The sequence below is a fragment of the Salmo salar genome, chromosome 17, assembly GCF_965601325.2.
Source record: "Salmo salar chromosome 17, fSalSal1, whole genome shotgun sequence".
Lineage (NCBI taxonomy): Eukaryota > Metazoa > Chordata > Actinopteri > Salmoniformes > Salmonidae > Salmo > Salmo salar.
Genome location: NC_138307.1, coordinates 28,727,501 through 28,752,693, shown reverse-complemented (window position 1 = coordinate 28,752,693; position 25,193 = coordinate 28,727,501). Strand labels below are relative to the sequence as shown.

Below are 25,193 nucleotides of genomic sequence, written 5' to 3'. Positions count from 1 at the left end.
GTATCAGACCCACTATTTCACCCCTGTGTATCAGACCCACTATTTCACCCTTGTGTATCAGACCCACTATTCCACCCTGTGTATCAGACCCACTATTTCACCCTGTGTATCAGACCCACTATTTCACCCTGTGTATCAGACCCACTATTTCACCCTGTGTATCAGACCCACTATTTCACTCTGTGTATCAGACCCACTATTTCACCCCTGTGTATCAGACCCACTATTTCACCCCTGTGTATCAGACCCACTATTCCACCCTGTGTATCAGACCCACTATTTCACCCCTGTGTATCAGACCCACTATTTCACCCTTGTGTATCAGACCCACTATTCCACCCTGTGTATCAGACCCACTATTTCCCCCTTGTGCATCAGACCCACTATTTCATCCCTGTGTATCAGACCCACTATTTCACCCTGTGTATCAGACCCACTATTTCACTCTGTGTATCAGACCCACTATTTCAGCCCTGTGTATCAGACTCACTATTTCACCCTGTGTATCAGACCCACTATTTCACCCTGTGTATCAGACCCACTATTTCACCCTGTGTATCAGACCCACTATTTCATCCCTGTGTATCAGACCCACTATTTCAGCCCTGTGTATCAGACCCACTATTTCAGCCCTGTGTATCAGACCCACTATTCAGCCCTGTGTATCAGACCCACTATTTCAGCCCTGTGTATCAGACCCACTATTTTACCCCTGTGTATCAGACCCACTATTCCACCCTGTGTATCAGACCCACTATTTCACCCCTGTGTATCAGACCCACTATTTCACCCCTGTGTATCAGACCCACTATTTCATCCCTGTGTATCAGACCCACTATTTCATCCCTGTGTATCAGACCCACTATTTCACCCCTGTGTATCAGACCCACTATTTCACCCTGTGTATCAGACCCACTATTTCAGCCCTGTGTATCAGACCCACTATTTCACCCTGTGTATCAGACCCACTATTTCACTCTGTGTATCAGACCCACTATTTCACCCCTGTGTATCAGACCCACTATTCCACCCTGTGTATCAGACCCACTATTTCACCCCTGTGTATCAGACCCACTATTTCACCCCTGTGTATCAGACCCACTATTTCACCCCTGTGTATCAGACCCACTATTTCATCCCTGTGTATCAGACCCACTATTTCATCCCTGTGTATCAGACCCACTATTTCACCCCTGTGTATCAGACCCACTATTTCACCCTGTGTATCAGACCCACTATTTCAGCCCTGTGTATCAGACCCACTATTTCACCCTGTGTATCAGACCCACTATTTCACTCTGTGTATCAGACCCACTATTTCACCCCTGTGTATCAGACCCACTATTTCACCCTTGTGTATCAGACCCACTATTCCACCCTGTGTATCAGACCCACTATTTCACCCTGTGTATCAGACCCACTATTTCACCCTGTGTATCAGACCCACTATTTCACCCTGTGTATCAGACCCACTATTTCACTCTGTGTATCAGACCCACTATTTCACCCCTGTGTATCAGACCCACTATTTCACCCCTGTGTATCAGACCCAATATTCCACCCTGTGTATCAGACCCACTATTTCACCCCTGTGTATCAGACCCACTATTTCACCCTTGTGTATCAGACCCACTATTCCACCCTGTGTATCAGACCCACTATTTCCCCCTTGTGCATCAGACCCACTATTTCATCCCTGTGTATCAGACCCACTATTTCACCCTGTGTATCAGACCCACTATTTCACTCTGTGTATCAGACCCACTATTTCAGCCCTGTGTATCAGACTCACTATTTCACCCTGTGTATCAGACCCACTATTTCACCCTGTGTATCAGACCCACTATTTCACCCTGTGTATCAGACCCACTATTTCATCCCTGTGTATCAGACCCACTATTTCAGCCCTGTGTATCAGACCCACTATTTCATCCCTGTGTATCAGACCCACTATTCAGCCCTGTGTATCAGACCCACTATTTCAGCCCTGTGTATCAGACTCACTATTTCACCCTGTGTATCAGACCCACTATTTCACCCTGTGTATCAGACCCACTATTTCACTCTGTGTATCAGACCCACTATTTCATCCCTGTGTATCAGACCCACTATTTCAGCCCTGTGTATCAGACCCACTATTTCAGCCCTGTGTATCAGACCCACTATTTCAGCCCTGTGTATCAGACTCACTATTTCACCCTGTGTATCAGACCCACTATTTTATCCCTGTGTATCAGACCCACTATTTCATCCCTGTGTATCAGACCCACTATTTCAGCCCTGTGTATCAGACCCACTATTTCAGCACTGTGTATCAGACTCACTATTTCACCCTGTGTATCAGACTCACTATTTCACCCTGTGTATCAGACCCACTATTTCATCCCTGTGTATCAGACCCACTATTTCAGCCCTGTGTATCAGACTCACTATTTCACCCTGTGTATCAGACCCACTATTTCAGCCCTGTGTATCAGACCCACTATTTCAGCCCTGTGTATCAGACCCACTATTTCAGCCCTGTGTATCAGACCCACTATTTCAGCCCTGTGTATCAGACTCACTATTTCACCCTTGTGTATCAGACCCACTATTTCATCCCTGTGTATTAGACCCACTATTTCACCCTTGTGTGCTGTTGAAATGTAACTATTTTATAGATGCATAAACCAATCCACATGGGAGAGAAGGGAACGATCTAAATATTGAACATTCAAGAAAACAAAACCAAAAATAAAACAATAGAAGGAGGAAGCGAAACAAAAGAGAGCTAATGACGGCTCTGTCGCCGTGCCAACGGAACGCTGAATAATTCCAAACACAAAGACACTAAACTTGGACCAAATTCCACACAATGTCCCAAATATAATAGAATGTGTGCAAACAAAAAGAAGTCCCCAAAGAAGAGATGGAAATAGAAAGAAATTTGAAAAAAAAGAGCTTTTACTAAATTAGGTGGATTACACATATGTGCAGTGGTTCATCTGGATGCCTTTTGCAATTTACCCTCCCTCCCTCACCCTTCCTCCCTCCCTCACTCACTCACCCGCCCTCCCTCACCCTCCCTCCCTCCCTCACCCTTCCTCCCTCCCTCCCTCCTTCACCCTCCCTCCCTCCCTCACCCTCCCTCTCCCTCACCCCGACCATAAAAACAAAAGATGTCCTCCTGAATGGAAGGAGATGAACGGATGTTGGAAGAATGGAAGAATTGGTTATTGGTTGCTATAGGACCCAGCTAATTACATGATATATTTTCTTAATGTCTGGCCTAGCCTTGAAACTTCAGCATAGTCCCTAACAAAGGTATCCATGGTTGCTCATCTAAGAAGAAAAATAATCTTACAAAACAGAAATACAGATAATGACAATAATGTTTTAAAAAACTACAAAAAAGGTTTATGATCCAAACTCTGTCAGGTTGGATGGGGAGCGTCGCTGCACAGCTATTTTCAGGTATCTCCAGAGATGTTAGATCAGGTTCAAGTCCGGCTCTGGCTGGGCCACTAAAGGACATTCAGAGACTTGTCCCGAAGCCACTCCTGTGTTGTCTTGGCTGTGTGCTTAGGGTCGTTGTCCTGTTGGAAGGTGAACCTTCACCCCAGTCTGAGGTCCTGAGCACACTGGAGCAGGTTTTCATCAAGGATCTCTCTGTACTTGTCATCTTTCCTTCGACCCTGACTAGTCTCCCAGTCCCTGCCACTGAAAAACATCCCCACAGCATGACGCTACCACCACCATGCTTCACCGTAGGGATGGTGCCAGGTTTCCTCCAGACATGACCCTTGGCATTCAGGCCAAAGAGTTCACTCTTGGTTTCATCAGACCAGAGAATCTTGTTTCTCATGGTCTGAGAGTCCTTTAGGTGCCTGTTGGCAAACTCCAAGCGGGCTGTCATGTGCCTTTTGCTGAGGAGTGGCTTCCATCTGGCCACTCGACCATAAAGGCCTGATTGGTGGAGTGCTGCAGGGATGGTTGCCCTTCTGGAAGGTTCTCCCATCTCCACAGAGGAACTCCAGGCTCTGTCAGAGTGACCATTGGGTTCTTGGTCCCCTTCGTGACCAAGGCCCTTCTCCCCTGATTACTCAGTTTGGCTGGGAGGCCAGCTCTAGGAAGAGTCTTGGTGTTTCCAAACTTTTTCCATTTAAAAATGACGGAGGCTACTGTGTTCTAGGGGACCTTCAATACTGCAGAAATGTTTTGGTACCCTTCCCCAGATCTGTGCCTCGACACAATCCTGTCTCGGAGCTCTACGGACAATTCCTTCGACCTCATGGCTTGGTTTTGCTTTGACATGCACTGTCAACTGTGGGACCTTATATAGACAGGGGTGTGCCTTTCCAAATCATGTCTAATCAATTGAATTTACCACAGGTGAACTCCAATCAAGTTATAGAAACATCTCAAGGATGATCAATGGAAATAGCATGCACCTGAGCTCAATTTTGCGTCTCATAGCAAAGGGTCAGAATACTTACAGTACCAGTCAAAAGTTTGGACACACCTACTCCAGTTTATTTTTTTTAATATTTACTATTTTCTACATTGTAGAATAATAGTGAAGACATGAAAACTATGAAATAACACATACGGAATCATCTAGTAAACCAAAAAGTGTTAAGCAAATCAACATATATTTGATAAGTAGCCACCCTTTGCCTTGATGACAGCTTTACATTCTCTCAACCAGCTTCATGAGGTAGTCACCTGGAATGCATTTCCATTAACAGGTGTGCCTTGTTAAAAGTTCATTTGTGGAATTTCTTTCCTTCTTAATGCGTTTGAGCCAATCAATTGTGTTGTGACAAGGAAGGGGTGGTATACAGAAGACAGCCCTATTTGGTAAAAGACCAAGCACATATTATGACAAGAACAGCTCAAATAAGCAAAGAGAAACGACAGTCCATCATTACTTTAAGACATGAAGGTCAGTCAATACAGAACATTTCAAGAACTTTGAACGCTTCTTCAAGTGCAGTCGCAAAAACCATCAAGTGCTATGATGAAACTGGCTCTCATGAGGACTGACACAAGAAAGGAAGACCCAGAGTTACCTCTGCTGCAGAAGATTAGGTCCTTTGAGTTACCAGCCTCAGAAATTGCAGCCCAAATAAATACTTTGCAGAGTTCAAGTAAGACAAATCTCAACATCAACTGTTCAGTGGAGACTGCGTGAATCAGGTCTTCATGGTCAAATGCCTGCAAAGAAACCACTACTAAAGAAAACCAATAAGAAGAAGAGACTTGCTTGAGCCAAGAAACACGAGCAATGAGTCCAAATTTGAGATTTTAGGTTCCAACTGCCGTGTCTTTGTGGAACAGATGATCTCCGCATGTGTGCTTCCCACTGTGAAGCATGGAGGAGGAGGTGTGATGGTATGAGGGTGCTTTGCTGGTGACACTGATTTATTTAAAATTCAAGGCACACTTAACCAGCATGGCGACCACAGCATTCTGCAGCGATACGCCATCCCATCTGGTTTGCGCTTCGTGTGTCTATCATTTGTTTTTCAACAGGACAATGACCCAACACGACCCAAGGAGAGTGATGGAGTGCTGCATCATATGACCTGGCCTCCACAATCACCCGACCTCAACCCAATTGAGATGGTTTGGGATGAGTTGGACTGCAGAGTGAAGGAAAAGCAGCCAACAAGTGCTCAGCATATGTGGGAACTCCTTCAAGACTGTTGGAAAAGCATTCCAGGTGAAACTGGTTGAGAGAATGCCAAGCGTGTGCAAAGTTGTCATCAAGGCAAAGGGTGGCTACTTTGAAGAATCTAAAATCTAAAATCTATTTAGATTTGTTTAACACTTTTTTGGTTACTACATGATTCCATATGTGTTATTTCATAGTTTTGATGTCTTCACTATTTGTCTAAAATGTAGAAAATAGTAAAAATAAAGAAAAGCCCTTGAATGAGTAGGTGTGTCCAAACTTTTGACTGGTAGTGTATGTAAACAAGGTATTTCTGTTTTTAAGAAATCTCTAAAAACCTTTTTTCGCTTTGTCATTATGGGGTATTGTGTGTAGATTGATGAGAGAAAAAAAAACGATTTAATCAATTTTAGAAAAAGGCTGTAACGAAGCAAAATGTGGGAAACGGGAAGGGGTCTGAATACTTTCTGAATGCCCTGTACAAAATCTTGTATGTTGTAGATTTCCTAAAGGAAAAGAAACTTCAGTGTTGGGCCGGTGATGGCTTCTCTTTCCCACATTAAGGTGCTAATGGCTGCTTAGTTAATGTACTTCATGTGTGTGTGTGGTGTGTGTGTGTGTGTGTGTGTGTGTGTGTGTGTTGGTAGTGATTTACACATCTGTGAGGAGGAAGTGGGTGGCTTTATGGAAAAACAGGCCAAATGCTTTGTGTTTGTTTATTGTGCAGCTCACCCTATAATTAACAATGGTTAACGTTTAACATTGTTTTATGGCTTATGGTAACGACACAAACAAAACACACACAGCAGTGGAGGCTGCTGAGGGGAGGACGGCTCATAATAACGGCTTGAACGGAGCGAATGGAATGGTATCAAACACCTGGAAACCATGGAAACCATGTGTTTCTATTTGATACCATTCAACTGATTCAGATCAAATCAAATCAAATTTATTTATATAGCCCTTCGTACATCAGCTGATATCTCAAAGTGCTGTACAGAAACCCAGCCTAAAACCCCAAACAGCAAGCAATGCATGTGAAAGAAGCACGGTGGCTAGGAAAAACTCCCTAGAAAGGCCAAAAACCTAGGAAGAAACCTAGAGAGGAACCAGGCTATGAGGGGTGGCCAGTCCTCTTCTGGCTGTGCCGGGTGGATATTATAACAGAACATGGTCAAGATGTTAAAATGTTCATAAATGACCAGCATGGTCAAATAATAATAATCATAGTAGTTGTCGAGGGTGCAACAAGCACGTCCGGTGAACAGGTCAGGGTCCCATAGCCGCAGGCAGAACAGTTGAAACTGGAGCAGCAGAACGGCCAGGTGGACTGGGGACAGCAAGGAGTCATCATGCCAGGTAGTCCTGAGGCATGGTCCTAGGGCTCAGGTCCTCCGAGAGAAAGAAAGAAAGAGAGAAAGAGAGAATTAGAGAGAGCATATTTAAATTCACACAGGACACCGGATAAGACAAGAGAAATACTCCAGATGTAACAGACTGACCCTAGCCCCCCGACACATAAACTACTGCAGCATAAATACTGGAGGCTGAGACAGGAGGGATCAGAAGACACTGTGGCCCCATCCGATGATACCCCCGGACAGGGCCAAACAGGCAGGATATAACCCCACCCACTTTGCCAAAGCACAGTCCCCACACCACTAGAGGGATGTCTCCAACCACCAACTTACCCTACAAAAGTAGGGCGGTTAGTTGCGGTGGATGGGTAGGCATAAAACGCAAACATCTAGCAACCCAAAGGCTGCATGTTCGAATCTCATTATGGACAACATTAGCATTTTAGCCAATTAGCTACTTTTCAACTACTTTGTAGTTACTTTTCAACTACTTAGCATGTTAGCTAACCTTCCCCTAACCCTTTAACCCAACTCCTAACCCTAACCCCTAGCCTAGCTAACATTTGCCACCTTGCTAACGTTAGCCACAACAAATTGGAATTAGTAATATATCAAAACTTTAGCAAATTTGTAACATATTATATGAATTGAAATTCGTAACATATCATATGAATTGCATTTTGTAACATATCATACAAAATGGATGATGGACATCCACAAATTAATAAATACCATACTAATTGTGGTATACCGAATTTATATTTACTATGTTACGTCAGCCCCTGAGTCCAGGTTGGAGCATTAGGCAGCAGCTGCCTCCATCAGAGGTGAGATTGATACACTTGGTAGAGATTGATAAAAATGGGGAATGCCTGATGATATGAAAATAATATTTGAGTTCCGGAAAATCATTGGCAAGTGTAAGAAACTGGTGCCTAAGGTTTGTGTCTGTGTGTGAACACTTGGCTTGAACACATCCTTCTACAGATTATTCCATAAGAAAGAAACTGAACAAATCTAAATGATTCCCCACCCTCTGCCACACATGACCACTAGCGGTGTGGAAACGGGAGATAGATGGAGACATAGAGAGGGAGAAAGCGCGCGCGAGAGAGAAAGAGAGATAGAGAAAGATGGAGGTAGTGGAATTCGGCGACACACAGAGAGCCCTTTTTAAAGAGATTGGTCTTAAGGAAGTGCAAGCCAAGTGACATCCCCACTGTTGATTGAAGGAGGCATTACACAGTACTAATCTATTGTGTAGTACACGCTCTGACACACACACACACACACACACACACACACACACACACACACACACACACACACACCATCGTAATTAATCATAAATCGTATTTGTGCCATTGTGTTGCTGTCTTTTCAGATCATGTCTGATCTTCTCTTTCTAAAGGTCACATTAGCCTTTATAAGATTAAACCTGACACACAGAGAGAGAGACAGAGAGAGGGAGAGAGAGAGGAGAGAGATAGAGAAAGAGAGAGATTCACAAAATGGGAAAAACACCAAATTGAGTCTGCATGCAGAATTCTGCAAACATATCCTCTGTGTACAACGTAAAACACCAAATAATGCATGCAGAGCAGAATTAGGCCGATACCAGTTAATTATCAAAATCCAGAAAAGAGACGTTAAATTCTACAACCACCTAAAAGGAAGCGATTCCCAAAACTTCCATAACAAGGCCATCACCTACAGAGAGATGAACCTGGAGAAGAGTCCCCTAAGCAAGCTGGTCCTGGGGCTCTGTTCACAAACACAAACAGACCACACAGAGCCCTAGCACAGCAGCACAATTAGACCCAACCAAATAATGAGAAAACAAAAAGAGCATTACTTGACACAGGAAAGAATTAACAAAAAAAAACTGAGCAAACTAGAATGCTATTGGGCCCTAAACAGAGAGTACACAGTGGCAGAATACCTGACCACTGTGACTGACCTACACTTAAGGTTAAGCTTTGACTATGTACAGACTCAGTGAGCATAGCCTTGCTATTGAGAAAGGCCGCCAAAGGCCGACCTGGCTCTCAAGAGAAGACAGGCTAAATACATCTGTATTTAAAACTAGTTTACTGGTTTATCTTACTGTAATACAGCGGGCTGAAGGAGACATCTGTATTTAAAACTAGTTTACTGGTTTATCTTACTGTAATACAGCGGGCTGAAGGAGACATCTGTATTTAAAACTAGTTTACTGGTTTATCTTACTGTAATACAGCGGGCTGAATGAGACATCTGTATTTAAAACTAGTTTACTGGTTTATCTTACTGTAATACAGCGGGCTGAAGGAGACATCTGTATTTAAAACTAGTTCACTGGTTTATCTTACTGTAATACAGCGGGCTGAAGGAGACATCTGTATTTAAAACTAGTTTACTGGTTTATCTTACTGTAATACAGCGGGCTGAAGGAGACATCTGTATTTAAAACTAGTTTACTGGTTTATCTTACTGTGGTGCAGTGGTCTAAGGCACTGCATCTCAGTGCAAGAGGTGTCACTGCAGTACCTGGTTCGAATCCAGGCTGCATTACATCCGGCCGTGATTGGGAGTCGAATAGGGCACAATGGGCCCAGTGCGTCTGGATTTGGCTCGGGGTAGGCTGTCATTGTAAATAAGAATTTGTTCTCAACTGACTTGCCTTGTTAAATAAAGATAAAAAAATATAGTGGGCTGAAGGAGATCTGTATTTAAAAGTAGTTTACTGGTTTATCTTACTGATCGTCTCTTCAATGCACACTCTGTTCTTATGCCACGTCATAAACCAGGTTGATTTGTGATTCTGTTCAGGCTTTGATAATCCCTGTCATCTGTCTCAACATACTGATGGTGTTGTAACCAGCCAATAGCTGGAATCCTGCACCAAATCAATACACAGTCATCGTTTGCGTTCAAGATCCTAAACTACAGAGAACACTATTGATTTCTTCTTTTCCTTGTTTACATTCTGTTCTGTTTCAGGTGAAGCTGTTTTATTGCCAGTTCACTTCCAGAGGCAGAAGGACAGGTGGTCTCTGTTATTGGAAGTTACAGTACTTGCAACCCTCATTCATACACCAACCTGGACTAAATCTTAGTCCATGTTACCTTCATAACAACGTCATAACACATTCATAACCCATTCACACTGCATTCATAAGCAATACATAAGCATTTCATCTTAAAACCTTGTCTTGAACCAGTAAATTAGGAAATTGATTTATCTGTGTGATACAGTGATGATGTCATTTCCTGCTTAATCAAGACCAGTAGGAGTGCTGTTGACAGGATCACAGAGACACAATCAAACAGTATGGACAGCTGCCAAGATATCATGTGGGTGCAGTCATATGTTATATAAATCAAAATAGATTTTAGATTTTAGATTATTCAAAGTGGCCAGCCTGTGCCTTGATGACAGCTTGCACACTCTTGGCATTCTCTCAACCAGCTTCATCTGGAATTATTTTCCAACTGTCTTGAAGGAGTTCCCATATATGCTGAGCACTTCTTGGCTGCTTTTCCTTCACTCTGCTGTCCAACTCATCCCAAACCATCTCAATTGGGTTGAGGTCGGGTGATTGTGGAGGCCAGGTCATCTGATGCAGCACTCCATCACTCTCCTTCCTGGTCAAATAGCCCTTACACAGCCTGGAGGTGTGTTGGGTCATTGTCCTGTTGAAAAACAAATGATAGTCCCACTAAGCGCAAACCAGATGGGATGGTGTATCGCTGCAGAATGCTGTGGTAGCCATACTGGTTAAGTGTGCCTTGAATTCTAAATAAATCACAGACAGTGTCACCAGCAAAGCACCATCACACCTCCTCCTCCATGCTTCAAGGTGGGAAGCACAAATGCGGAGATCATCCGTTCACCTACTCTGTGTCTCACAAAGACATGGCTGTTGGAACAAAAAAGCTCAAATTTGGACTCCTCAGACCAAGGATAGATTTCCACCGGTCTAATATCGATTGCTCGTGTTTCTTGGCCCAAGCAAGTCTCTTCTTATTGGTGTCCTTTAGTAGTGGTTTCTTCGCAGCAATTTGACCACGAAGGCCTGATTCAAGCAGTCTCCTCTGAACAGTTGATGTTGAGATGTGTCTGTTACTTGAACTCTGTGAAGCATTTATTTGGGCTTCAATTTCTGAGGCTGGTAACTCTAATGAACTTGTTCTCTGCAGCAGAGGGAACTCTGGGTCTTCCTTTCCTGTGGCGGTCCTCATGAGAGCCAGTTTCATCATAGCCCTTGATGGTTTTTGCGACTGTACTTGAAGAAACTTTAAAAGTTCTTGAAATTTTCCGGATTAACTGGCCTTCATGTCTTAAAGAAATTATGGACTGTCGTTTATCTTTGCTTATTTGAGCTGTTCTTGCCATAATATGGACTTGGACATTTACCAAATAGGGCTATACCACACAACTGATTGGCTCAAATGCATTAAGAAGAAAATACATTCCACAAATGAACTTTTAACAAGGCACACCTGTAAATTGAAATGCATTACAGGTGACAACTTCATGAAGCTGGTTGAGAGAATGCCAAGAGTGTGCAAAGCTGTCATCAAGGCAAAGGGTGGCTCCTTTGTAGAATCTCAAATATAAAATATATTTTTATTTCTTTAACACTTTTTTGGTTACTACATGATTCCATATGTGTTATTTCATAGTTTTGATGTGTTCACTAAAAACAACAACCCTGGAATGATTAGGTGTGTCCAAACTTTTGACTGGTTCTGTGTGTAGTGTATCTGTCCAGCTGTTTGAAGACTTACATTCCACCTGTAACTCAAAGCCTAGAGGACCAGCATGGTTATGAAACGGATGATGGTCCATTGACTGTAATGATAACGTAATAACAGGGTTTAAAATTGACTCACCCAGACTGGAGGACTTGTGGTGATCTCCTCCGTTCTCTCCGTCTGTCCCGTGGTGATGATGATGCTGCTGGTGGTTACTATGGTAACCCCCCATCACCTCCAACTTGATCTTTTTGGTCTTCATGGCCTCAGCAAGAGCAGCCGCTGTCAGACCTGAGAGAGAGGAGAGAGACAGAGAGAGAGAGTGTGAAATAGAGAGAGAGGAGAGAGACAGAGACAGAGAGAGAGAGGAGAGAGACAGAGACAGAGAGAGAGAGGAGAGAGACAGAGAGGAGAGAGAGACAGAGAGAGAGGAGAGAGACAGACAGAGAGAGAGAGAGAGGAGAGAGACAGAGACAGAGAGAGTGTGAAATAGAGAGAGAGAGAGAGAGAGAGAGAGAGAGAGAGAGAGAGACAGAGAGAGGAGAGAGACAGAGACAGAGAGAGAGAGGAGAGAGACAGAGACAGAGAGAGAGAGGAGAGAGACAGAGAGGAGAGAGAGAGAGAGAGAGAAAGAGGAGAGAGAGACAGAGAGAGGAGAGAGACAGAGACAGAGAGAGAGGAGAGAGACAGAGACAGAGAGGAGACGGAGACAGAGAGAGAGAGAGAGAGGAGAGAGACAGAGAGAGATGGAGAGAGAGAGAGAGAGAGATGGAGAGGGTGTGAAATAGAGAGGAGAGAGGAGGGAGAGATTGAGAGAGGAGAGAGACAGAGAGAGTGTGAAATAGAGAGAGAGAGAGAGACAGAGAGAGGAGAGAGACAGACAGAGAGAGAGAGAGGAGAGAGACAGAGACAGAGAGAGAGAGGAGAGAGACAGAGACAGAGAGAGAGAGGAGAGAGACAGAGAGGAGAGAGAGACAGAGACAGAGAGAGAGGAGAGAGACAGACAGAGAGAGAGAGAGGAGAGAGACAGAGACAGAGAGAGAGAGGAGAGAGACAGAGACAGAGAGAGAGAGGAGAGAGACAGAGACAGAGAGAGAGAGGAGAGAGACAGAGAGGAGAGAGAGCGAGAGAGAAAGAGGAGAGAGACAGAGACAGAGAGAGAGGAGAGAGACAGAGACAGAGACAGAGAGAGAGAGGAGACGGAGACAGAGAGAGAGAGAGAGGAGAGAGACAGAGAGAGATGGAGAGAGAGAGAGAGAGAGAGAGATGGAGAGGGTGTGAAATAGAGAGGAGAGAGGAGGGAGAGATTGAGAGAGGAGAGAGACAGAGAGTGTGAAATAGAGAGAGAGAGAGAGAGAGAGAGAGAGAGGGAGAGAGAGAGAGAGAGAGAGAGAGAGAGAGAGTGTGTGTGAAATAGGAGCGAGAGAGAGAGAGAGAGAAAAGAGAAAGGTGATGGGTACAAAGAAAGAGAGATCAATCAAATTTAGATCAATGTCCTCTAGTCTAGTGGATTATGGGTAACAGACAGTTTTCATAAGAAGGATGCTAGAGATCCATCTACTGTGAGCTCCACAAGTATTGGGAAAATGTGTTGTTGTTATGGCTCTGTACACCAGCACTTTGGATTTGAAATGATACAATGACTATGAGGCTAACCTTTTACTGCAGTGGGCTAAACCAGGGTCACAGAGTGATTCTTGGTAGTCTTAAACAAATCTACTTTGTAACAAAAGTATCCACCTCACACACATGATCATGGGTTTAACATAAGAAGACACCTGTATCATGTCAGATATAGAGTTGAAATGTATTACATTTTGAGTTTTCATCCCAATATTACACATCACAGAAGACTGAAATATAACAAAACTGTTTGACATAGAAACACGAGATTTTCTACATTTATTTTATTTCATTAGTTATAAAATGATGAAAATGATGAATAACATTCCGAGGCCACCAGGTCATTTGACTGCAGGAAAGGGCTACAGTGCAGACCGTCGGCTTTCATTTGAGTGTATTTTCATCCATATCAGGTGAACTGTTTAGAAATTACACCACTTGTTATACATAGTCCCCCATTTTAAAGGACTGAAAGTATTGGGACAAATTCACTTCTATGTATCTGGTCCCATATGCATAGCATGCAATGACTACATCAAGCTAGTGACTCTACACACTTGTTGGATATATTTGCTGTTTGTCGCTATAGTGACTCAGTACACCACTGGACTATCAGTCTTCAACACATCTATCTCCATAGTGACTCAGTACACCACTGGACTATCAGTCTTCAACACATCTATCTCCATAGTGACTCAGTACACCACTGGACTATCAGTCTTCAACACATCTATCTCCATAGTGACTCAGTACACCACTGGACTATCAGTCTTCAACACATCTATCTCCATAGTGACTCAGTACACCACTGGACTATCAGTCTTCAACACATCTATCTCCATAGTGACTCAGTACACCACTGGACTACCAGTCTTCAACACATCTATCTCCATAGTGACTCAGTACACCACTGGACTATCAGTCTTCAACACATCTATCTCCATAGTGACTCAGTACACCACTGGACTACCAGTCTTCAACACATCTATCTCCATAGTGACTCAGTACACCACTGGACTACCAGTCTTCAACACATCTATCTCCATAGTGACTCAGTACACCACTGGACTATCAGTCTTCAACACATCTATCTCCATAGTGACTCAGTACACCACTGGACTACCAGTCTTCAACACATCTATCTCCATAGTGACTCAGTACACCACTGGACTATCAGTCTTCAACACATCTATCTCCATAGTGACTCAGTACACCACTGGACTATCAGTCTTCAACACATCTATCTCCATAGTGACTCAGTACACCACTGGACTACCAGTCTTCAACACATCTATCTCCATAGTGACTCAGTACACCATCAGTCTTCAACACATCTATCTCCATAGTGACTCAGTACACCACTGGACTACCAGTCTTCAACACATCTATCTCCATAGTGACTCAGTACACCACTGGACTACCAGTCTTCAACACATCTATCTCCATAGTGACTCAGTACACCACTGGACTACCAGTCTTCAACACATCTATCTCCATAGTGACTCAGTACACCACTGGACTATCAGTCTTCAACACATCTATCTCCATAGTGACTCAGTACACCACTGGACTACCAGTCTTCAACACATCTATCTCCATAGTGACTCAGTACACCACTGGACTATCAGTCTTCAACACATCTATCTCCATAGTGACTCAGTACACCACTGGACTACCAGTCTTCAACACATCTATCTCCATAGTGACTCAGTACACCACTGGACTATCAGTCTTCAACACATCTATCTCCATAGTGACTCAGTACACCACTGGACTACCAGTCTTCAACACATCTATCTCCATAGTGACTCAGTACACCACTGGACTATCAGTCTTCAACACATCTATCTCCATAGTGACTCAGTACACCACTGGACTATCAGTCTTCAACACATCTATCTCCATAGTGACTCAGTACACCACTGGACTATCAGTCTTCAACACATCTATCTCCATAGTGACTCAGTACACCACTGGACTACCAGTCTTCAACACATCTATCTCCATAGTGACTCAGTACACCACTGGACTATCAGTCTTCAACACATCTATCTCCATAGTGACTCAGTACACCACTGGACTATCAGTCTTCAACACATCTATCTCCATAGTGACTCAGTACACCACTGGACTACCAGTCTTCAACACATCTATCTCCATAGTGACTCAGTACACCACTGGACTATCAGTCTTCAACACATCTATCTCCATAGTGACTCAGTACACCACTGGACTACCAGTCTTCAACACATCTATCTCCATAGTGACTCAGTACACCACTGGACTATCAGTCTTCAACACATCTATCTCCATAGTGACTCAGTACACCACTGGACACATCTATCTCCATAGTGACTCAGTACACCACTGGACTACCAGTCTTCAACACATCTATCTCCATAGTGACTCAGTACACCACTGGACTATCAGTCTTCAACACATCTATCTCCATAGTGACTCAGTACACCACTGGACTATCAGTCTTCAACACATCTATCTCCATAGTGACTCAGTACACCACTGGACTATCAGTCTTCAACACATCTATCTCCATAGTGACTCAGTACACCACTGGACTATCAGTCTTCAACACATCTATCTCCATAGTGACTCAGTACACCACTGGACTATCAGTCTTCAACACATCTATCTCCATAGTGACTCAGTACACCACTGGACTATCAGTCTTCAACACATCTATCTCCATAGTGACTCAGTACACCACTGGACTACCAGTCTTCAACACATCTATCTCCATAGTGACTCAGTACACCACTGGACTACCAGTCTTCAACACATCTATCTCCATAGTGACTCAGTACACCACTGGACTATCAGTCTTCAACACATCTATCTCCATAGTGACTCAGTACACCACTGGACTATCAGTCTTCAACACATCTATCTCCATAGTGACTCAGTACACCACTGGACTATCAGTCTTCAACACATCTATCTCCATAGTGACTCAGTACACCACTGGACTATCAGTCTTCAACACATCTATCTCCATAGTGACTCAGTACACCACTGGACTATCAGTCTTCAACACATCTATCTCCATAGTGACTCAGTACACCACTGGACTACCAGTCTTCAACACATCTATCTCCATAGTGACTCAGTACACCACTGGACTACCAGTCTTCAACACATCTATCTCCATAGTGACTCAGTACACCACTGGACTATCAGTCTTCAACACATCTATCTCCATAGTGACTCAGTACACCACTGGACTACCAGTCTTCAACACATCTATCTCCATAGTGACTCAGTACACCACTGGACTATCAGTCTTCAACACATCTATCTCCATAGTGACTCAGTACACCACTGGACTATCAGTCTTCAACACATCTATCTCCATAGTGACTCAGTACACCACTGGACTATCAGTCTTCAACACATCTATCTCCATAGTGACTCAGTACACCACTGGACTACCAGTCTTCAACACATCTATCTCCATAGTGACTCAGTACACCACTGGACTATCAGTCTTCAACACATCTATCTCCATAGTGACTCAGTACACCACTGGACTACCAGTCTTCAACACATCTATCTCCATAGTGACTCAGTACACCACTGGACTATCAGTCTTCAACACATCTATCTCCATAGTGACTCAGTACACCACTGGACTACCAGTCTTCAACACATCTATCTCCATAGTGACTCAGTACACCACTGGACTATCAGTCTTCAACACATCTATCTCCATAGTGACTCAGTACACCACTGGACTACCAGTCTTCAACACATCTATCTCCATAGTGACTCAGTACACCACTGGACTACCAGTCTTCAACACATCTATCTCCATAGTGACTCAGTACACCACTGGACTATCAGTCTTCAACACATCTATCTCCATAGTGACTCAGTACACCACTGGACTATCAGTCTTCAACACATCTATCTCCATAGTGACTCAGTACACCACTGGACCATCAGTCTTCAACACATCTATCTCCAGTAGTGACTCAGTACACCACTGGACTATCAGTCTTCAACACATCTATCTCCATAGTGACTCAGTACACCACTGGACTACCAGTCTTCAACACATCTATCTCCATAGTGACTCAGTACACCACTGGACTATCAGTCTTCAACACATCTATCTCCATAGTGACTCAGTACACCACTGGACTATCAGTCTTCAACACATCTATCTCCATAGTGACTCAGTACACCTCTGGACTACCAGTCTTCAACACATCTATCTCCATAGTGACTCAGTACACCACTGGACTACAGTCTTCAACACATCTATCTCCATAGTGACTCAGTACACCACTGGACTATCAGTCTTCAACACAATCTATCTCCATAGTGACTCAGTACACCACTGGACTACCAGTCTTCAACACATTATCTTATAATGGAACCTGCCAGCCCTTAAAGCACCAGTAACATCCTACTCTGTCTCTCCTCCAATTGAAGTCATTTTAAATGGACAGTAATATGGATGATAAAGTCTCTATTTGTCATTAAAATCACTGAGCTAGTTAAGGACAACTCCGCTGTGAAATGAACTGAGCCTGCCATTAAAAACGTATCCTACTCTTTCCCCCCTCTGTTCCCCCTCTGTTCCCCCCTCTGTTCCCCCCTCTGTTCCCCCCCTCTGTTACCCCTCTGTTCCCCCCTCTGTTCCCACCTCTGTTCCCCCTCTGTTACCCCCTCTGTTCCCACCTCTGTTCCACCTCTGTTCCCCCCTCTGTTCCCCCCTCTGTTCCCCCTCTGTTCCCCCCTCTGTTCCCCTCTGTTTCCCCCCTCTGTTCCCCCTCTGTTCCCGCCTCTGTTCCCCCTCTGTTCCCGCCTCTGTTACCCCTCTGTTCCCGCCTCTGTTCCCCCTCTGTTACCCCCTCTGTTACCCCTCTGTTCCCGCCTCTGTTACCCCTCTGTTCCCCCTCTGTTCCCCCCTCTGTTCCCGCCTCTGTTCCCCCTCTGTTCCCCCTCTGTTACCCCTCTGTTCCCCCCTCTGTTCCCGCCTCTGTTCCCCCCTCTGTTCCCCCCTCTGTTACCCCCTCTGTTCCCCCTCTGTTCCCCCCTCTGTTACTTCCCCCCTCTGTTACCCCCTCTGTTCCCCCCTCTGTTCCCCCCTCTGTTACTTCCCCCCTCTGTTCCCCCCTCTGTTACCCCCTCTGTTACTTCCCCCCTCTGTTCCCACCTCTGTTCCCGCCTCTGTTCCCCCCTCTGTTACTTCCCCCTCTGTTCCCCCTCTGTTCCCCCCTCTGTTCCCGCCTCTGTTCCCCCCTCTGTTCCCGCCTCTGTTCCCCCTCTGTTACCCCTCTGTTCCCCCCTCTGTTCCCCCCCTCTGTTCCCGCCTCTGTTCCCCTCCCTCTGTTCCCGCCTCTGTTCCCCCCTCTGTTCCCCCTCTGTTCCCCCTCTGTTCCCCCCCCTCTGTTCCCCCTCTGTTCCCCACCTCTGTTCCCCCCTCTGTTACCCCCTCTGTTCCCGCCTCTGTTCCCCCCTCTGTTACCCCCTCTGTTCCCCCCTCTGTTCCCCCCTCTGTTCCCCGCCTCTGTTCCCCCCTCTGTTCCCGCCTCTGTTCCCCCCTCTGTTACCCCTCTGTTCCCCCTCTGTTCCCCCCTCTGTTCCGCCTCTGTTCCCCCTCTGTTCCCGCCTCTGTTCCCCCTCTGTTCCCCCCTCTGTTCCCCCTCTGTTCCCCCCCTCTGTTCCCCCCTCTGTTCCCCCCTCTGTTCCCCCCTCTGTTCCCGCCTCTGTTCCCCCCTCTGTTACCCCTCTGTTACCCCCTCTGTTCCCCACCTCTGTTCCCCCCTCTGTTACCCCTCTGTTCCCCCTCTGTTACCCCCTCTGTTCCCGCCTCTGTTACCCCTCTGTTCCCGCCTCTGTTCCCCCCTCTGTTACCCCCTCTGTTCCCCCCTCTGTTCCCCCCTCTGTTACCCCTCTGTTCCCGCCTCTGTTCCCCCCTCTGTTACCCCCTCTGTTCCCACCTCTGTTCCCGCCTCTGTTCCCCCCTCTGTTCCCCCCTCTGTTACCCCTCTGTTCCCCCCTCTGTTACCCCCTCTGTTCCCCCCTCTGTTCCCGCCTCTGTTCCCCCCTCTGTTACCCCCTCTGTTCCCCCTCTGTTCCCCCCCCTCTGTTCCCCCCTCTGTTCCCCGCCTCTGTTCCCCCTCTGTTACCCCCTCTGTTCCCCCCTCCGTCTGTTCCCCTCTGTTCCCCCCCTCTGTTCCCCCCTCTGTCCCCCTCTGTTCCCCCCCTCTGTTCCCCCCTCTGTTCCCCCTCTGTTCCCCCCCTCTGTTCCCCCCTCTGTTCCACCTCTGTTCCCCCTCTGTTCCCACCTCTGTTCCCCCCTCTGTTACCCCTCTGTTCCCCCTCTGTTACCCCCTCTGTTCCCCCTCTGTTCCCACCTCTGTTCCCCCCTCTGTTCCTCAGTTCTCTTTAATAAATGTGAAGATCACAGTGTGAAAGAAGCCGTCACCCCAGCGAGGCTAGAGAGGATGATATCAAAGGTTTCCTTCAGGTTTACACTTGGCTAAACAAAACGCCATTCTGTTCTGCCTCTCTCTCTGTCTTCCACTCCCTCCCTCTCTCCCTCCCTCTCTCCCTCCCTCTCTCCCTTCCTCTCTTTCAGTCTCCTGTGGCCTTTCAATTCTAATCTCCTCTGCTGACATTGATGTTGTGACCTCTCCTCCAGTTAAAAGGGCTCAGAGACTCTCTCTCAGACCCAGTGAGTATTACTTTGAGTCTGACTCTCTCCCAGAGACACCACTCTCTGAGGCTGAGGATGCTTTTGAACACAGAGAGTAAAAAGGACTTTTAGAAATGGCTTGTTTTGAGGTGGAGAATGAACAGATCGAGTTTCACAAAAGCACACAAAGAGAAGGGCAGCTTTGAAAGCTGAACGGTGAATACACACCTCCCAGAGCACAGGTAGGGGCCTGCAGAGGTGGGCTGTAACTCAGACATAGTCTACAGGAACACTGGGAGAACATAGTCTACAGGAACACTGGGAGAACATAGTCTACAGGAACACTGGGAGAACATAGTCTACAGGAACACTGGGAGAACATAGTCTACAGGAACACTGGGAGAACATAGTCTACAGGAACACTGAGAGAACATAGTCTACAGGAACACTGGGAGAACATAGTCTACAGGAACACTGGGAGGTTATAGTCTACAGGAACACTGGGAGAACATAGTCTACAGGAACACTGGGAGAACATAGTCTACAGGAACACTGGGAGGTTATAGTCTACAGGAACACTGGCACTGGGAGAACATAGTCTACAGGAACACTGGGAGAACATAGTCTACAGGAACACTGAGAGAACATAGTCTACAGGAACACTGGGAGAACATAGTCTACAGGAACACTGAGAGAACATAGTCTACAGGAACACTGTGGCTGAACATAGTCTACAGGAACACTGGAGAACATAGTCTACAGGAACACTGGAGAACATAGTCTACAGGAACACTGGAGAACATAGTCTACAGGAACACTGTGGCTGAAAATAGAATACTAAAATAGAGGTGATGACAGAAGAACAAACACATCACACTTTAACTGACACTTCGTGTGTGTGTGTGTGTGTGTGTGTGTGTGTGTGTGTGTGTGTGTGTGTGTGTGTGTGTGTGTGTGTGTGTGTGTGTGTGTGTGTGTGTGTGTGTGTGTGCTATGCAGGTCCCTCACCAGTAGGGGGCATGATTCCAGCTGACATCAGTCCGCTGACAGAATGAGACAGAAGGTGTTGGTTCTCTGATGACGTCATACTCTGAGCCCTCTTTGGGGGGCGCCCAGGGCGCGAGCTGGAAAAACAATACAACACATGACATCAATTATACAGAGGCTTTTATCCAGACACACTCACAGTACACTGAGCATACATTAGTTGTATGAGTATGTGATCGCTGCAGGAATTGAACCAACAACCTTGGCTTTGCCATCATAAAGGATTACTTTTTTGGGATGATCTCAGCCTGTAACAAGATCTCAATAACATACTCCTCCCCTCTCCTCTCTCCTCAGGTCCTCTCTCCTCTCTCCTCTCTCCTCAGGTCCCCTCTCCTCTCTCCTCAGGTCCCCTCTCCTCTCTCCTCAGGTCCTCTCTCCTCTCTCCTCAGGTCCTCTCTCCTCTCTCCTCAGGTCACCTCTCCTCTCTCCTCAGGTCACCTCTCCTCTCTCCTCAGGTCCTCTTCCTCAGGTCCTCTCTCCTCAGGTCACCTCTCCTCTCTCCTCAGGTCCCCTCTCCTCTCTCCTCAGGTCCCCTCTCCTCTCTCCTCAGGTCCCCTCTCCTCTCTCCTCAGGTCCTCTCTCCTCTCTCCTCAGGTCCTCTCTCCTCTCTATTATATTAGTTATATTTGAGTGTTTCAGTGAATGGTTAGTGAGGGAGGCCCTGCTCTCTCGCTTCCCCAGTTGTTTAGTTAATTTTCATTCCAATCTCCTTTGCATTAGCGTAGCCTCTCCTGTAGCCTGTCAACTTTGTGTCTGTCTATCCCTGTTCTCTCCTCTCTGCACAGGCCACACAAACGCTTCACACCGCATGGCCGCTGCCACTCTAACGTGGTGTCCCAGTGCGCACGACCCACGTAGAGTTCCAGGTCTCTGGCAGCCTCTGGAACTGCCGGTCTGCGGCCAACAAGGCAGAGTTCATCTCAGCCTATGCTACCCTCCAGTCCCTCGACTTCTTGGCGCTGACGGAAACATGGATTACCACAGAAAACACTGCTACTCCTACTGCTCTCTCCTCGTCTGACCACGTGTTCTCGCACACCCCGAAAGCATCTGGTCAGCGGGGTGGTGGCACTGGAATCCTCATCTCTCCCAAGTGGACATTCTCTCTTTCTCCCCTGACCCATCTGTCTATCTCCTCCTTTGAATTCCATGCTGTCACAGTCACTAGCCCATTCAAGCTTAACATCCTTACCATTTATCGCCCTCCAGGTTCCCTTGGAGAGTTCATCAATGAGCTTGACGCCTTGATAAGTTCCTTTCCTGAGGATGGCTCACCACTCACAGTTCTGGGTGACTTTAACCTCCCTACGTCTACCTTTGACTTATTCCTCTCTGCCTCCTTCTTTCCACTCCTCTCCTCTTTTGACCTCACCCTCTCACCGTCCCCCCCTACTCACAAGGCAGGCAATACGCTTGACCTCATCTTTACTAGATGCTGTTCTTCCACTAATCTCACTGCAACTCCCCTCCAAGTCTCCGACCACCACCTTGTATCCTTTTCCCTCTCGCTCTCCTCCAACACTTCTCACTCTGCCCCTACTCGGATGGTATTGCGCCGTCGCAACCTTCGCTCTCTCTCTCCCGCTACTCTCTCCTCTTCCATCCTATCATCTCTTCCCTCTGCTCAATCCTTCTCCAACCGATCTCCTGATTCTGCTTCCTCAACCCTCCTCTCCTCCCTCTCTGCATCCTTTGACTCTCCTCTGTCCCCTATCCTCCCGGCCGGCTCGGTCCTCCCCTCCTGCTCCGTGGCTCGACGACTCACTGCGAGCTCACAGAACAGGGCTCCGGGCAGCCGAGCGGAAATGGAGGAAAACTCGCCTCCCTGCGGACCTGGCATCCTTTCACTCCCTCCTCTCTACATTTTCTTCCTCTGTCTCTGCTGCTAAAGCCACTTTCTACCACTCTAAACTCCAAGCATCTGCCTCTAACCCTAGGAAGCTCTTTGCCACCTTCTCCTCCCTCCTGAATCCTCCTCCCCCTCCCCCCCCCCTCCTCCCTCTCTGCGGATGACTTCGTCAACCATTTTGAAAAGAAGGTTGACGACATCCGATCCTCGTTTGCTAAGTCAAACGACACTGCTGGTCCTGCTCACACTGCCCTACCCTGTGCTTTGACCTCTTTCTCCCCTCTCTCTCCAGATGAAATCTCGCGTCTTGTGACGGCCGGCCGCCCAACAACCTGCCCACTTGACCCTATCCCCTCCTCTCTTCTCCAGACCATTTCCGGAGACCTTCTCCCCTACCTCACCTCGCTCATCAACTCATACTTGACCGCTGGCTACGTCCCTTCCGTCTTCAAGAGAGCGAGAGTTGCACCCCTTCTGAAAAAACCTACACTCGATCCCTCCGATGTCAACAACTACAGACCAGTATCCCTTCTTTCCTTTCTCTCCAAAACTCTTGAACGTGCCGTCCTTGGCCAGCTCTCTTGCTATCTCTCTCAGAATGACCTTCTTGATCCTAGTCAGTCAGGTTTCAAGACTGGGCATTCAACTGAGACTGCTCTTCTCTGTGTCACGGAGGCTCTCCGCACTGCTAAAGCTAACTCTCTCTCCTCTGCTCTCATCCTTCTAGACCTATCTGCTGCCTTTGATACCGTGAACCATCAGATCCTCCTCTCCACCCTCTCCGAGCTGGGCATCTCCGGCGCCGCCCACGCTTGGATTGCGTCCTACCTGACAGGTCGCTCCTACCAGGTGGCGTGGCGAGAATCTGTCTCCGCACCACGTGCTCTCACCACTGGTGTCCCCCAGGGCTCTGTTCTTGGCCCACTCCTATTCTCGCTATACACTAAGTCACTTGGCTCTGTCATATCCTCACATGGTCTCTCATATCATTGCTATGCAGATGACACACAATTAATCTTCTCCTTTCCCCCTTCTGACAACCAGGTGGCGAATCGCATCTCTGCATGTCTGGCAGACATATCAGTGTGGATGACGGATCACCACCTCAAGCTGAACCTCGGCAAGACGGAGCTGCTCTTCCTCCCGGGGAAGGACTGCCCGTTCCATGATCTCGCCATCACGGTTGACAACTCCCTTGTGTCCTCCTCCCAGAGTGCTAAGAGCCTTGGCGTGACCCTGGACAACACCCTGTCGTTCTCCACCAACATCAAGGCGGTGACCCGATCCTGTAGGTTCATGCTCTACAACATTCGCAGAGTACGACCCTGCCTCACACAGGAAGCGGCGCAGGTCCTAATCCAGGCACTTGTCATCTCCCGTCTGGATTATTGCAACTCGCTGTTGGCTGGGCTCCCTGCCTGTGCCATTAAACCCCTACAACTCATCCAGAACGCCGCAGCCCGTCTGGTGTTCAACCTTCCCAAGTTCTCTCACGTCACCCCGCTCCTCCGCTCTCTCCACTGGCTTCCAGTCGAAGCTCGCATCCGCTACAAGACCATGGTGCTTGCCTACGGAGCTGTGAGGGGAACGGCACCTCCGTACCTTCAGGCTCTGATCAGGCCCTACACCCAAACAAGGGCACTCCGTTCATCCACCTCTGGCCTGCTCGCCTCCCTACCTCTGAGGAAGCACAGTTCCCGCTCAGCCCAGTCAAAACTGTTCGCTGCTCTGGCACCCCAATGGTGGAACAAGCTCCCTCACGACGCCAGGACAGCGGAGTCAATCACCACCTTCCGGAGACACCTGAAACCCCACCTCTTCAAGGAATACCTGGGATAGGATAAAGTAATCCTTCTAACCCCCCCCTTAAAGATTTAGATGCACTATTGTAAAGTGGTTGTTCCACTGGATATTATAAGGTGAATGCACCAATTTGTAAGTCGCTCTGGATAAGAGCGTCTGCTAAATGACTTAAATGTAAATGTAAATGTAAATGAGAGAGGAGGTGCTTTCCTCTCTTGAGAGACAGGAAGTGTTTCAGCGCTACCTCTGACCTCACCCCTTAGCCAATCATCCTTCAAGAAATATGAACTTAGCATTGCCTCCTTCTTCTCTCCTCCTGCCCCAGTAGTTGTGTTGCTTTATCTCACTCTGCCAGAGAGGAAATAAATGAACTCAACACCTTTTTATCATGCTGAGTGACCTTTAGAAACAGAGGGGATTAGGAGTGGTTTGGCTTTATGCTCTCTCTCT

General features: G+C 46.8%; 1 protein-coding gene across 2 annotated transcripts in view; it reads right to left on the bottom strand.

The window, feature by feature from the left end:
• LOC106594895 (dachshund homolog 1) overlaps positions 1-25,193 on the bottom strand; it is a 73,858-nt gene that overhangs the window by 19,784 nt on the left and 28,881 nt on the right. For both annotated transcript variants that reach the window (XM_045699542.2, XM_045699543.2), the window contains exons 2-3: positions 21,050-21,165; positions 11,893-12,045 (exon numbers count right to left, since the gene is read on the bottom strand). In XM_045699542.2, coding sequence (XP_045555498.2) covers positions 11,893-12,045; positions 21,050-21,165 — 269 coding nt within the window. The remainder of the gene's footprint in view (positions 1-11,892; positions 12,046-21,049; positions 21,166-25,193) is intronic.